The sequence below is a fragment of the Nerophis lumbriciformis genome, linkage group LG20, assembly GCF_033978685.3.
Source record: "Nerophis lumbriciformis linkage group LG20, RoL_Nlum_v2.1, whole genome shotgun sequence".
NCBI classification, from domain to species: domain Eukaryota; kingdom Metazoa; phylum Chordata; class Actinopteri; order Syngnathiformes; family Syngnathidae; genus Nerophis; species Nerophis lumbriciformis.
The window spans coordinates 34,621,514-34,635,000 of record NC_084567.2 but is presented as its reverse complement, the minus strand read 5'-3'; the positions used below and the strand labels follow the sequence as shown (position 1 = coordinate 34,635,000).

Here is a 13,487-nt window from a genome sequence, read left to right as displayed (position 1 = left end):
ATACAGGAAAAAACGGGCGGTCTTCGGTTTATGACATACTCCTATGAATTACTTGTTTTGACTTAAGCGGTTTTGTTCGTAAATGCTAGACTCACTTGAGAACTCAAGTGGAACCTTGAATTACAAACGCTTCATTGTGCAAACGTTTCGATTCGTGAACCACAGACCAAAAAAGAAATGTTGAACAATACAAACCTTGTCTCAGTGTACGAATGTTTCATTCACCCATTGTGTGCCTACAGGGTAGCCATTTTGTGCCGGCAGAACATTCATTGTGGGCTGCTGTCAGCTACTGTGCTACTTTGTGTGCATTTAAGTGTTTTTTTAGCCTTTTTTTACAACAGTTTTCTAGTATTGTTAGTTCAATATGAGTAAAAAAAAAAAGCAACAGATTAGCAATGTGGTTTGAAACTAGAGATGTCTGATAATGGCTTTTTTGCCGCTATCCGATATTGTCCAACTCTTAATTACCGATTCCGATATCAACCGATACCGATATATACAGTCGTGGAATTAACACATTATTATGCCTAATTTTGTTGTGATGCCCCGCTGGATGCATTAAACAATGTAACAAGGTTTTCCAAAATAAATCAACTCAAGTTATGGAAAAAAATGCCAACAATTTATTATTGAAGTCACAAAGTGCATTATTTTTTTTAACATGCCTCAAAACAGCAGCTTGGAATTTGGGATATGCTCTCCCTGAGAGAGCATGAGGAGGTTGAGGTGGGCGGGGTTGGAGGTAGCGGGAGTATATATTGTAGCGTCCCGGAAGAGTTAGTGCTGCAAGGGGTTCTGGGTATTTGTTCTGTTGTGTTTATGTTGGGTTACGGTGCGGATGTTCTCCCGAAATGTGTTTGTCATTCTTGTTTGGTGTGGGTTCACAGTGTGGCGCATATTTCTAACAGTGGTAAAGTTGTTTATACGGCCACCCTCAGTGTGACCTGTATGGCTGTTGACCAAGTATGCTTGCATTCACTTGTGTGTGTGTGAATAGCCGCAGATATTATGTGACTTGGCCAGCACGCAAAGGCCTTTAAGGTTTATTGGCGCTCTGTACTTCTCCCTATGTACGTGTACACAGCAGCGTTTTAAAAAAGTCAAAAATGTTACTTTTTGAAACCGATACTGATAATTGTGAAACCGATACCGATAATTTCCGATATTACATTTTAAAGCATTTATCGGCCGATAATATCGGCAGTCCGATATTATCGGACATCCCTATTTGAAACGTTAAGGAAGTATCCACAACATTCTTGACTATAGCCCCCTCCTCTGCTGGATGCAAAGAACATTAACTAACAAGGTAAAGTGGATTTTTTTTTTTTTATTCCTAATGATTGAGTTTAAGTATATGCGGTCAAGACATTGGATACCAGTTCTATGATTAACTACATTCCTCCATAATATAAATAAACAACTCTGATTAATTTCTGTATTACTTAAAATAAAACTGGTTTTGTTTTATAAAATGCTTCCCAAACATTTAATAAAGTCAATTACAAATAAGGCATTTTCTTAAGTACATTTGTACAGCAAATATCATAATGGCAGCTACAGTTTCCATCTTAAAGTTCTAAAAAAATTATTTGGGAATGTCCGGCGGGCCAGATTGAAAAGGTTAACGGGCCGCACGCGGCCCCCGGGCCTTAATTTGCCCAGTTCTGTTATATATGGACTGGCAGTGTGATGAATGGTTTTGAAGTTGTTTTAGAGGGCTTTGAAGGCTACAACCGTGACTCCCATTAGCAGCATCTTTCAAGCGATTTTTATCATCTTTAAAAAAGGGACAAGCGGTAGAAAAACGGATGGATGGATAAAATCCTTTAAAAAGGACGTGTGTTTTTGTCTTGCACAATGATTATGAACAATAGGAAAAATTCCCAAAAAAGTGCAGTTCTCCTTTAAATATTATATAATTTAATTGTATTAACACATTTTATGTGCTTTGTGTACAGTACGAGTGACATGCCATTATTTATTTACTTATATTGGAATTACACATTTCCAGTAACACTAAGATTCGGGGAGGACCTACTGCAGAGGTGTCAAAGTCGTTTTCACCGAGGGCCACATCGCTGTTATGTTTGGCCCCAGAGGGCCGCGTCTAACAGTGAATAATATTATTACACAATTTTTTAATGCATTTTATTAGTAATTTTTTTTTAAACTAAAAATATGGTAAGTTGCAATCATTTCACCTCACCATTTAGTGTATATTACTGTAAATGGAAAAACAGTACTGCTGTTTTTATGTTAAAAAAAAGGCAGCTCAGTTGCCAGAATTTTACTGTAAAATTTACATTAGTTTTTTTTTACTGTAGATAAAAAAACCTGCAATTTTACAGTAAAATTTTGGCAGTTTGTTTTTTTCTTTACCGCAAATTAACAACTGTAGATTTTTCCGTGTATTACTGTAAATGCCAAAACGACCCTGCAGTTTATTACAGCAAAAAGTACAGTTTTTTTTCATTTAGAGAAAAAATGCTGTAAAAACCACAGTAAATTTCACAATTTTACCATGAAATCTATTGCTACTCTTACATTGCACAATTTGATGGATAACTTGCTTTGAAATCACTATCATTAGTATGTATTTCTATTTAAAAATGGTTTGAATTATTGATGATATATTTTTGCATAATAAGACAATATTTAAATTAACATCATTTGAGATCACATGCAGTACTTTTTTTTTTTTTTTTCCCAAAATAGAAAAAAAAATACATTTACCGTATTTTTCGGACTATAAGTCGCAGTTTTTTTCATAGTTTGGCCGGGGGTGCGACTTATACTCAGGAGCGACTTATGTGTGAAATTATTAACACATTACCGTAAAATATCAAATAATATTATTTATCTCATTCACGTAAGAGACTAGACGTATAAGATTTCATGGGATTTAGCGATTAGGAGTGACAGATTGTTTGGTAAACGTATAGCATGTTCTATATGTTATAGTTATTTGAATGACTCTTACCATAATATGTTACGTTAACATACCAGGCACGTTCTCAGTTGGTTATTTATGCCTCATATAACGTACACTTATTCAGCCTGTTGTTCACTATTCTTTATTTATTTTAAATTGCCTTTCAAATGTCTATTCTTGGTGTTGGGTTTTATCAAATAAATTTCCCCCAAAAATGCGACTTATATATGTTTTTTCCTTCTTTATTATGCATTTTCGGCCGGTGCGACTTATACTCCGGAGCGACTTATACTCCGAAAAATACGGTATATATTTTTGCATAATTAGAGAATATTTAAATTAACATAATTTGAGATTACATGCAGTACAATTATTTTTTTTCTCCCAAAATAGAAAGAAAAAATACATTTACTAAGAAAAGTAACAGTACTTTATTGATACATATTATTTCCAGGCTTTTGAGGGCCAAATAAAATGAAGTGGCGGGCCACATCTGGCCCCAGGGCCTTGAGTTTGACACCTGTGACCTACTGTGTATATAGACACAAAAGTATCGGAACATTTGGTTATTATGAAGAAACTCAAAATATTGTGTGAAAATTATTTCTTTCTAAAGAGTGTGAGCATCCACTCCATCCCATTCAGCTATTTGTTGATGATATCTAGCTTGTATATTCACTTCTAAAACGCTATAACACTCTGACATCTGCAGAATGAACAGGAGCTAATGATTGTTTGCTTCCCCGAGCAGAAACCGGGAGTGCCTTTAGCTCACGCGGTCCTAACCCAGCGAGTGTTTTTGATGGAAAGGCAGGACCTTACTTTCATGTCGTCCCCGTGGAAAATGTCTGCATCCTCCGGGCTGTCCATGAGGATTTTGGGCCTCTCGCCGTCCTTGTTGCCCCTGCTGTCCCGCCGCGTGGCCTTCTCCCCGTGGCCCATTGCGGCTCTCTCGCTGCTCGTGTTCCCCATTTTGTCGCCTCAGTGCAGACTGCTTCAAGGTCACAGACACTGTGGAGTTTCAAGGAAAAATAAGCATCGGTAGGAAGGGACGTGCAGGTCATGTTAGTTAACTAATCATTAATTGCTGTGAAGTTATGGAAATGATTTACTTCAGTCTGTCACAGCGTAACAGTTAATATTTATTAAAAATCTATTACACTCGTGGTATATTTATAATATTGGTTTTACTAATACTGTATATTAGTAGCAAAATTATTTTTGATATACTGTTGCTTTAGTAGTCTACAAGTGACTGCTGTCAAAACAATCTCTGCATCGAACACATACAAAAATGATCCTGACTAGAGATGTCCGATAATATCGGACTGTCGATATTATCGGCTGATAAATGCTTTAAAATGTAATATCGGAAATAATCGGTATCGGTTTCAAAAAGTAAAATGTATGACTTTTTAAAACGCCGCTGTACTGAGTGGTACACGGACGTAGGGAGAAGTACAGAGCGCCAATAAACCTTAAAGGCACTGCCTTTGCGTGACGGCCCAATCACATAATATCTACGGCTTTTCACACACACAAGTGAATACTTGGTCAACAGCCATACAGGTCACACTGAGGGTGGCCGTATAAACAACTTTAACACTGTTACAAATATGCGCCACACTGTGAACCCACACCAAACAAGAATGACAAACACATTTCGGGAGAACATCCGCACCGTAACACAACATAAACACAACAGAACAAATACCCAGAACCCCTTGCAGCACTAACTCTTCCGGGACGCTACAATATACACCCCCTCCCACCCCGCCCACCTCCCAGCTGCTGTTTTGAGGCATGTTGAAAAAAAGAATGCACTTTGTGACTTCAATGATAAATATGGCAGTGCCATGTTGGCATTTTTTTCCATAACTTGAGTTGATTTATTTTGGAAAACCTTGTTACATTGTTTAATGCATCCAGTGGGGCATCACAACAAAATTAGGCATAATAATGTGTTAATTCCACGACTGTATATATCGGTTGATATCGGAATCGGTAATTAAGAGTTGGACAATATCGGAATATCGGATATCGGCAAAAAAGCCATTATCGGACATCTCTAATCCTGACATAATATTTAGTGCAGTTTTAGTGTTGGCATGATGCAATAATATAGACAAGCTAAATATGGCATGTTAATCCACTACTACTGCAAGCGTGACCTGGTAGGTAATGGCATTCGCAGTAATTGTGGGGTTCCACAAGGCTCGGTATTGGGACCCAAGTTATTTATACTTTATTTAAATGATATTTGTTCAGTATCTAAAAAATTGAAATGTACTATGTTTGCAGATGATACAAATGTATATTGTTCAGGAGAAGACTTGAAGGAGGTGTTGAGGATAATGGAGGTTGAGTTGCTTCAGCTAAAAAAATGGTTTGATATTCATAAGTTATCATTAAATGATAAGAAAACCAAATTTATGGTGTGTAGTGGTGCAAGGACAAATTGTGAAGCAAATGTAAATTAAATCAAGTGGAAAATGATAGAGTATATGAAACTAAGTTCTTGGGAATAACAACTGATCATAAATTATGTTGGAAAAAATATCCAAATCCAAATCTATTCGTTATAATGTAAGACACATGCTGAATAAGCAATGTCTGCATATGTTATATTATTCTTTTATTTTTCCATATTTAACATATTGTGTTGAAGTTTGGGGAAATGTTTATAAAACATAGACCCAATAATTAAACATCAAAAAAGGGGTAATTAGAATAATACACAAAGCGTGCTACTATCAACCTACCAATCCATTATTCATAAGCTCTTATGTGTTAAAATGTTCAGATATTGTGTTTTTAAAAACAATGCAAATTATGGTGGAACATGCTCAGTGGTGAGTTGAAGACATGTAGTTCTTTGTTGAGGTTTAAAAAATCCTTGAAAGGTGAAATAATGGAAAATTATAAAATATAGCAAGGATTACTTTCATCCCATTGATTTTTTTGAACGTTGATGTGCCAGGCAATCTAATTTTCAGTGAATATATAGGATAGGCTTCAGCCTATTCCTTTTCGGTCATTATTTTTCTTTTTGTGTGTGTATGTATGTAAGTAATATGATATGTATATATATATATGTATATATATATATATATATATATATATATATATATACTAAAAATACTATTAAAAAACATGTAAAATGTAGCGAGAAAAAGTTGCAATGTTCACTCAAATAACACAAAGCAGCCATGTCGGCAGTTTTTTGCTTAAAAAGTAATATTCAATCAAAATCAATATTGATATGAATTATTTACCTATTTAAGGCCCCAATTACTTCATATTAAACATTCCAAATTGACATTTTTGGGGGAAAAATATTGCATATGTTCTGTTTGCTATAAAAAAAAAAGTTATCCGTGACAAAGGGATATAAACAAAACACATTTTTATTATTGTAGTTGCTCTAGAGATGTAAACGTATTTTTAACACTTGGATCGCTTAGAATTTTAGTGGGATTTGTTTAACTGTCAATGCTCAAAATATAACAATTAATTTAAATCATCCATCCATTTTCTACCGCTTATTCCCCAATAGTGTTATAAATGTTTGACCTATTTAAGGCTCAAATTTCTTCACATCAAATATTCCACTTTTGAATTTTTGGAGGGGAGGGGGGGGGGTATTGTATATTTTGTGTTTTTGCCATAAAAATACTATTAAAAAAACATTTTAAAAAGTAGAAAAAAAGTGAAATGTCACGAGAAAAAGTTGGAATGTTCACTCAAATAACACAAAGCTGCCATGTCGGCTGTTTTTTTTTTGCTTAAAAAGTAAAATTGAATCAAAATCAATATTGTTTTGAATTATTTACCTATTTAAGGCTCCAATTACTTCATATTAAATATTGCAAATTGAATTTTTTGGGGAAAAATTATTGCATATTTTGTGTTTTCCATAAAAGTTATCTGTGACAAAAAGGGATATAAACAAACACATTTTTTTAAATTATAAAATCTTGAAGTTGCTCTAGAAATTTAAAGGTTGAAAGTAAAAAAAACCATGTAAAACGTATTTTTAACACATTTTAGTGGGATTTGTTTTGACTGTCAATGCTCAACATATAACAATTAATTCAAATCAATGGTGTTATAAATGTTTGACGTATTTAAGGCTCAAGTTTCTTCAAATCAAAATATTCCACATTTGAATATTGTATATTTTGTGTTTTTGCCATAAAAATACTATTAAAAAAACCCCATTAAAAAGTAGGGAAAAAAAGTGAAATGCAACAAGAAAAAGTTGCAATGTTCACTCAAATAACACAAAGCTGCGATGTCAGCAGTTTTTTTGCTTGAAAAGTAATATTCAATCAAAATCAATATTGATATGAATTGTTTACCTATTTAAGGCTCCAATTACTTCTTATTAAATATTTTTTTAAAAATTGGGAAAAATATTGCATATTTTGTGTTTGCCATAAAAAAACAAAGTTATTTGTGACAAAAAACAAAAAAATTTAAATACTGGTAATAAAATCTTGAAGTTGCTCTAGAGATGTAAAAAAACAATGTAAAACTTATTGTTAACACTTTTTAGTGGGATTTGTTTTAACTGGCAATGCTCAAAATATAGTAAATATAATAAATCAATGATGTTATAAATGTTTGACCTATTTAGGGCTCAAGTTTCTTCACATCAAATATTCCACTTTTGTATTTGTGTGTGTGGGGGGGGGGGTGGAATATTGTATATTTTGTGGTTTTGCCATTGAAATACTATTAAAAAAACATTAAAAAGTAGGGAAAAATAGTGAAATGTAACAAGATAAAGTTGCAATGTTCACTCAAATAACACAAAGCTGCCATGTCGGCTGCTTTTTTTTGCTTAAAAAGTAATATTCAATCAAAATCAATATTGTTATGAATGATTTACCTATTTAAGGCTCCAATTACTTTATATTAAATATAACAAATTGACATTTTTGGGGGGAAAAATATTACATATTTTGTGTTTGCCATAAAAAAAACAAAGTTATCTGTGACAAAAAGGGATATAAGCAAAATAATAAAATCTTGAAGTTGCTCTAGAGATTTCAACCTTAAAAGTAAAAAACAATGCAAAACTTATTTTTAACACTTTTTAGTGGGATTAAAAAGTAATATTCAATCAAAATCAATATTGTTATGAATGATTTACCTATTTAAGGCTCGAATTACTTCTTATTAAATATAACAAATTGACATTTCTTGGGGGAAAAATATTACATATTTTGTGTTTGCCATAAAAAAACGAAGTTATCTGTGACAAAAAGGGATACAAACAAAATAATAAAATCTTGAAGTTGCTCTAGAGATTTAAACTTTAAAAGTAAAAAACAATGTAAAACTTATTAACACTTTTTAGTGGGATTTGTTTTAACTGGCAATGCTCAAAATATAATAAATATAATAAATCAATTTTATAAATGTTTGACCTATTTAAGGCTCAAGTTTCTTCACATCAAATATTCCACTTTTGTATTTGTGTGGGGGGGTGGAATATTGTATATTTTGTGGTTTTGCCATTAAAATACTATTAAAAAAACATTAAAAAGTAGGGGAAAATAGTGAAATGTAACAAGATAAAGTTGCAATGTTCACTCAAATAACACAAAGCTGCCATGTCGGCTGCTTTTTTTTGCTTAAAAAGTAATATTCAATCAAAATCAATATTGTTATGAATGATTTACCTATTTAAGGCTCCAATTACTTCGTATTAAATAACAAATTGACATTTTTGGGGGGGGAAATATTACATATTTTGTGTTTGCCATAAAAAAACAAAGGGAAAGGGATATAAACAAAATAATAAAATCTTGAAGTTGCTCTAGAGATTTAAACCTTAAAAGTAAAAAAACAATGTAAAACTTATTTTTAACACTTGTTAGTGGGATTGTTTTTTTAACTGTCAATGCTCAACATATAACAATGATGTTATAAATGTTTGACCTATTTAAGGCTCATATTTCTTCAAATCAAACATTCCACTTTTGAATTTTTGGAGGGGGATGGGAGGGGGGATTGTATATTTTGTGTTTTTGCCATAAAAATACTATTAAAAACCATTAAAAAGCAGGGGGAAAAGTGAAATGTAACGAGAAAAAGTTACAATGTTCACTCAAATAACACAAAGCTGCCATGTCGGCAGTTTTGCTAAAAAAAAAAAAAAAAAGTTTTATATATATATATATATATATATATGTAGTGTGTGTGTGTGTGTATGATTGCTAATATACATCAGCTGTGCTGTTAAATTGATCACACAAAATGGTTAATTACATGACCGAAATAAACTAATTTCATTCATTCAGTAAAGGATAGCTGTAAAGTAATGTATATAATGAATAGTCTTAAGATAATAAAATATATTAAATAACCGTTAGTGTGCATAAATGTGTATGCTAACATTTGTCATTTAGCAGCTAGCTCGCTGCTAACGTTATATGCCTTAACGTTAACAGATTGCTCTGTTATCAAAAGCTGTTTTCCTCCAAATTGCACATGTCCATATAAAACTTACTTACATTAATTTACCGATACAAGTATAGTAACACAAGAGTCCTCTGTATTAGTTCTTTAGACGCATTTAACCCGAGAAGAAACGTAAACATTAGACGTGCACTTCCTACCTGAATCTTGCGCATGCGCAGTAACGCTTACTTATTCTTCGTCTTCATTTTATGGCGGGCGCAACCACCGTTACAGGCGAATACCGCCACCTACCGTGTGGTGTTGCCAGCATGCTGACAGGCAAGGTCAGTCAACAAAGATGTGAAGTGAAGTGAATTATATTTATATAGCGCTTTTTCTCTAGTGACTCAAAGCGCCTTTACATAGTGAAACCCAATATCTAAGTTACATTTAAACCAGTGTGGGTGGGACTGGGAGTAGGTGGGTAAAGGTTCTTGCCCAAGGACACAATAGCAGTAACTAGGATGGCGGAAGCAGGGATCGAACCTGGAACCCTCAAGTTGCTGGCACGGCCACTCTACCAACCGAGCTATACCGCCCCAAGAAGATGGTAGACCACGACATAATGATCTCCAAACTGAGAAAATATTGGAAAATATGGTTTTAATAGTATGTCACTTTATTGGATGTTGAGCTATCTATTGGGATAGCTCAACCGGGCGACCGGTGCAATGGACGAGTGGATCTAGCATAATAGTGTGAGAGTCCAGTCCATAGTGGATCTAGCATAATAGTGAGAGTCCAGTCCATAGTGGATCTAACATAATAGTGTGAGAGTCCAGTCCATAGTGGATCTAACATAATAGTGTGAGAGTCCAGTCCATAGTGGATCTAACATAATAGTGTGAGAGTCCAGTCCATAGTGGATCTAACATAATAGTGTGAGAGTCCAGTCCATAGTGGATCTAACATAATAGTGTGAGAGTCCAGTCCATAGTGGATCTAACATAATAGTGTGAGAGTCCAGTCCATAGTGGATCTAACATAATAGTGAGAGTCCAGTCCATAGTGGATCTAACATAATAGTGAGAGTCCAGTCCATAGTGGATCTAACATAATAGTGAGAGTCCAGTCCATAGTGGATCTAACATAATAGTGTGAGAGTTCAGTCCATAGTGGATCTAACATAATAGTGAGAGTCCAGTCCATAGTGGATCTAACATAATAGTGTGAGAGTCTAGTTCATAGTGAATCTAACATAATAGTGAGAGTCCAGTCCATAGTGGATCTAACATAATAGTGAGAGTCCAGTTCATAGTGGATCTAACATAATAGTGAGAGTCCAGTCCATAGTGGATCTAACATAATAGTGTGAGAGTCCAGTCCATAGTGGATCTAACATAATAGTGTGAGAGTCCAGTCCATAGTGGATCTAACATAATAGTGTGAGAGTCCAGTCCATAGTGGATCTAACATAATAGTGAGAGTCCAGTCCATAGTGGATCTAACATAATAGTGAGAGTCCAGTCCATAGTGGATCTAACATAATAGTGTGAGAGTCTAGTTCATAGTGAATCTAACATAATAGTGAGAGTCCAGTCCATAGTGGATCTAACATAATAGTGAGAGTCCAGTTCATAGTGGATCTAACATAATAGTGAGAGTCTAGTTCATAGTGAATCTAACATAATAGTGAGAGTCCAGTCCATAGTGGATCTAACATAATAGTGAGAGTCCAGTTCATAGTGGATCTAACATAATATTGTGAGAGGCCAGTCCATAGTGGATCTAACATAATAGTGTGAGAGTCCAGTCCATAGTGGATCTAACATAATAGTGTGAGAGTCTAGTCCATAGTGGATCTAACATAATAGTGAGAGTCCAGTCCATAGTGGATCTAACATAATATTGTGAGAGTCCAGTCCATAGTGGATCTAGCATAATAGTGTGTGAGTCCAGTCCATAGTGGATCTAGTTAATAGTGTGAGAGTCCAGTCCATAGTGGATCTAACATAATATTGTGAGAGTCCAGTCCATAGTGGTTCTAGCATAATATTGTGAGAGTCCAGTCCATAGTGGATCTAACATAATATTGTGAGAGTCCAGTCTATAGTGGAACTAACATAATAGTGTGAGAGTCCAGTCCATAGTGGATCTAGCATAATATTGTGAGAGTCCAGTCCATATTGGATCTAGTTAATAGTGTGAGAGTCCAGTCCATAGTGGATCTAACATAATAGTGTGAGAGTCCAGTCCATAGTGGATCTAACATAATAGTGAGAGTCCAGTCCATAGTGGATCTAACATAATAGTGTGAGAGTCCAGTCCATAGTGGATCTAACATAATAGTGTGAGAGTCCAGTCCATAGTGGATCTAACATAATAGTGTGAGAGTCCAGTCCATAGTGGATCTAACATAACAGTGTGAGAGTCCAGTCCATAGTGGATCTAACATAATAGTGTGAGAGTCCAGACCATAGTGGATCTAACATAATAGTGTGAGAATCCAGTCCATAGTGGATCTAACATAATAGTGTGAGAGTCCAGTCCATTGTGGATCTAGCATAATATTGTAAGAGTCCAGTCCATAGTGGATCTAACATAATAGTGAGAGTCCAGTCCATAGTGGATCTAACATAATAGTGAGAGTCCGGTCCATAGTGGATCTAACATAATAGTGTGAGAGTCCAGTCCATAGTGGATCTAACATAATATTGTGAGAGTCCAGTCCATAGTGGATCTAACATAATATTGTGGGAGTCCAGTCCATAGTGGATCTAACATAATAGTGAGAGAGTCCAGTCCATAGTGTATCTAACATAATAGTGAGAGTCCAGTCCATAGTGGATCTAACATAATATTGTGGGAATCCAGTCCATAGTGGATCTAACATAATAGTGTGAGAGTCCAGTCCATAGTGGATCTAACATAATAGTGTGAGAGTCCAGTCCATAGTGTATCTAACATAATAGTGAGAGTCCAGTCCATAGTGGATCCAACATAATATTGTGAGAGTCCAGTCCATAGTGGATCTAACATAATAGTGAGAGTCCAGTCCATAGTGGATCTAACATAATATTGTGAGAGTCCAGTCCATAGTGGATCTAGTTAATAGTGTGAGAGTCCAGTCCATAGTGGATCTAACATAATAGTGTGAGAGTTCAGTCCATAGTGGATCTAACATAATAGTGAGAGTCCAGTCCATAGTGGATCTAACATAATAGTGTGAGAGTCTAGTTCATAGTGAATCTAACATAATAGTGAGAGTCCAGTCCATAGTGGATCTAACATAATAGTGAGAGTCCAGTTCATAGTGGATCTAACATAATAGTGAGAGTCCAGTCCATAGTGGATCTAACATAATAGTGTGAGAGTCCAGTCCATAGTGGATCTAACATAATAGTGTGAGAGTCCAGTCCATAGTGGATCTAACATAATAGTGTGAGAGTCCAGTCCATAGTGGATCTAACATAATAGTGAGAGTCCAGTCCATAGTGGATCTAACATAATAGTGAGAGTCCAGTCCATAGTGGATCTAACATAATAGTGTGAGAGTCTAGTTCATAGTGAATCTAACATAATAGTGAGAGTCCAGTCCATAGTGGATCTAACATAATAGTGAGAGTCCAGTCCATAGTGGATCTAACATAATAGTGAGAGTCCGGTCCATAGTGGATCTAACATAATAGTGTGAGAGTCCAGTCCATAGTGGATCTAACATAATATTGTGAGAGTCCAGTCCATAGTGGATCTAACATAATATTGTGGGAGTCCAGTCCATAGTGGATCTAACATAATAGTGAGAGAGTCCAGTCCATAGTGTATCTAACATAATAGTGAGAGTCCAGTCCATAGTGGATCTAACATAATATTGTGGGAATCCAGTCCATAGTGGATCTAACATAATAGTGTGAGAGTCCAGTCCATAGTGGATCTAACATAATAGTGTGAGAGTCCAGTCCATAGTGTATCTAACATAATAGTGAGAGTCCAGTCCATAGTGGATCCAACATAATATTGTGAGAGTCCAGTCCATAGTGTATCTAACATAATATTGTGGGAGTCCAGTCCATAGTGGATCTAACATAATAGTGAGAGAGTCCAGTCCATAGTGTATCTAACATAATAGTGAGAGTCC

General features: G+C 35.0%; 1 protein-coding gene across 2 annotated transcripts in view; it reads right to left on the bottom strand.

Annotated features, from left to right (window-relative positions):
- The window catches only part of prkab1a (protein kinase, AMP-activated, beta 1 non-catalytic subunit, a), a 33,523-nt gene extending 23,910 nt beyond the window's left edge, over positions 1 to 9,613 (bottom strand). Inside the window, exons 1-2 of one of the 2 annotated variants that reach the window (XM_061980857.2) lie at positions 9,568 to 9,613; positions 3,761 to 3,949 (exon numbers count right to left, since the gene is read on the bottom strand). In XM_061980857.2, the coding sequence (XP_061836841.2) occupies positions 3,761 to 3,910 (150 nt within the window). In that variant the 5' untranslated portion in view covers positions 3,911 to 3,949; positions 9,568 to 9,613. The other variant, XM_061980858.2, reaches the window with a different exon arrangement.
- Positions 9,614 to 13,487: the final 3,874 nt, after the last annotated feature.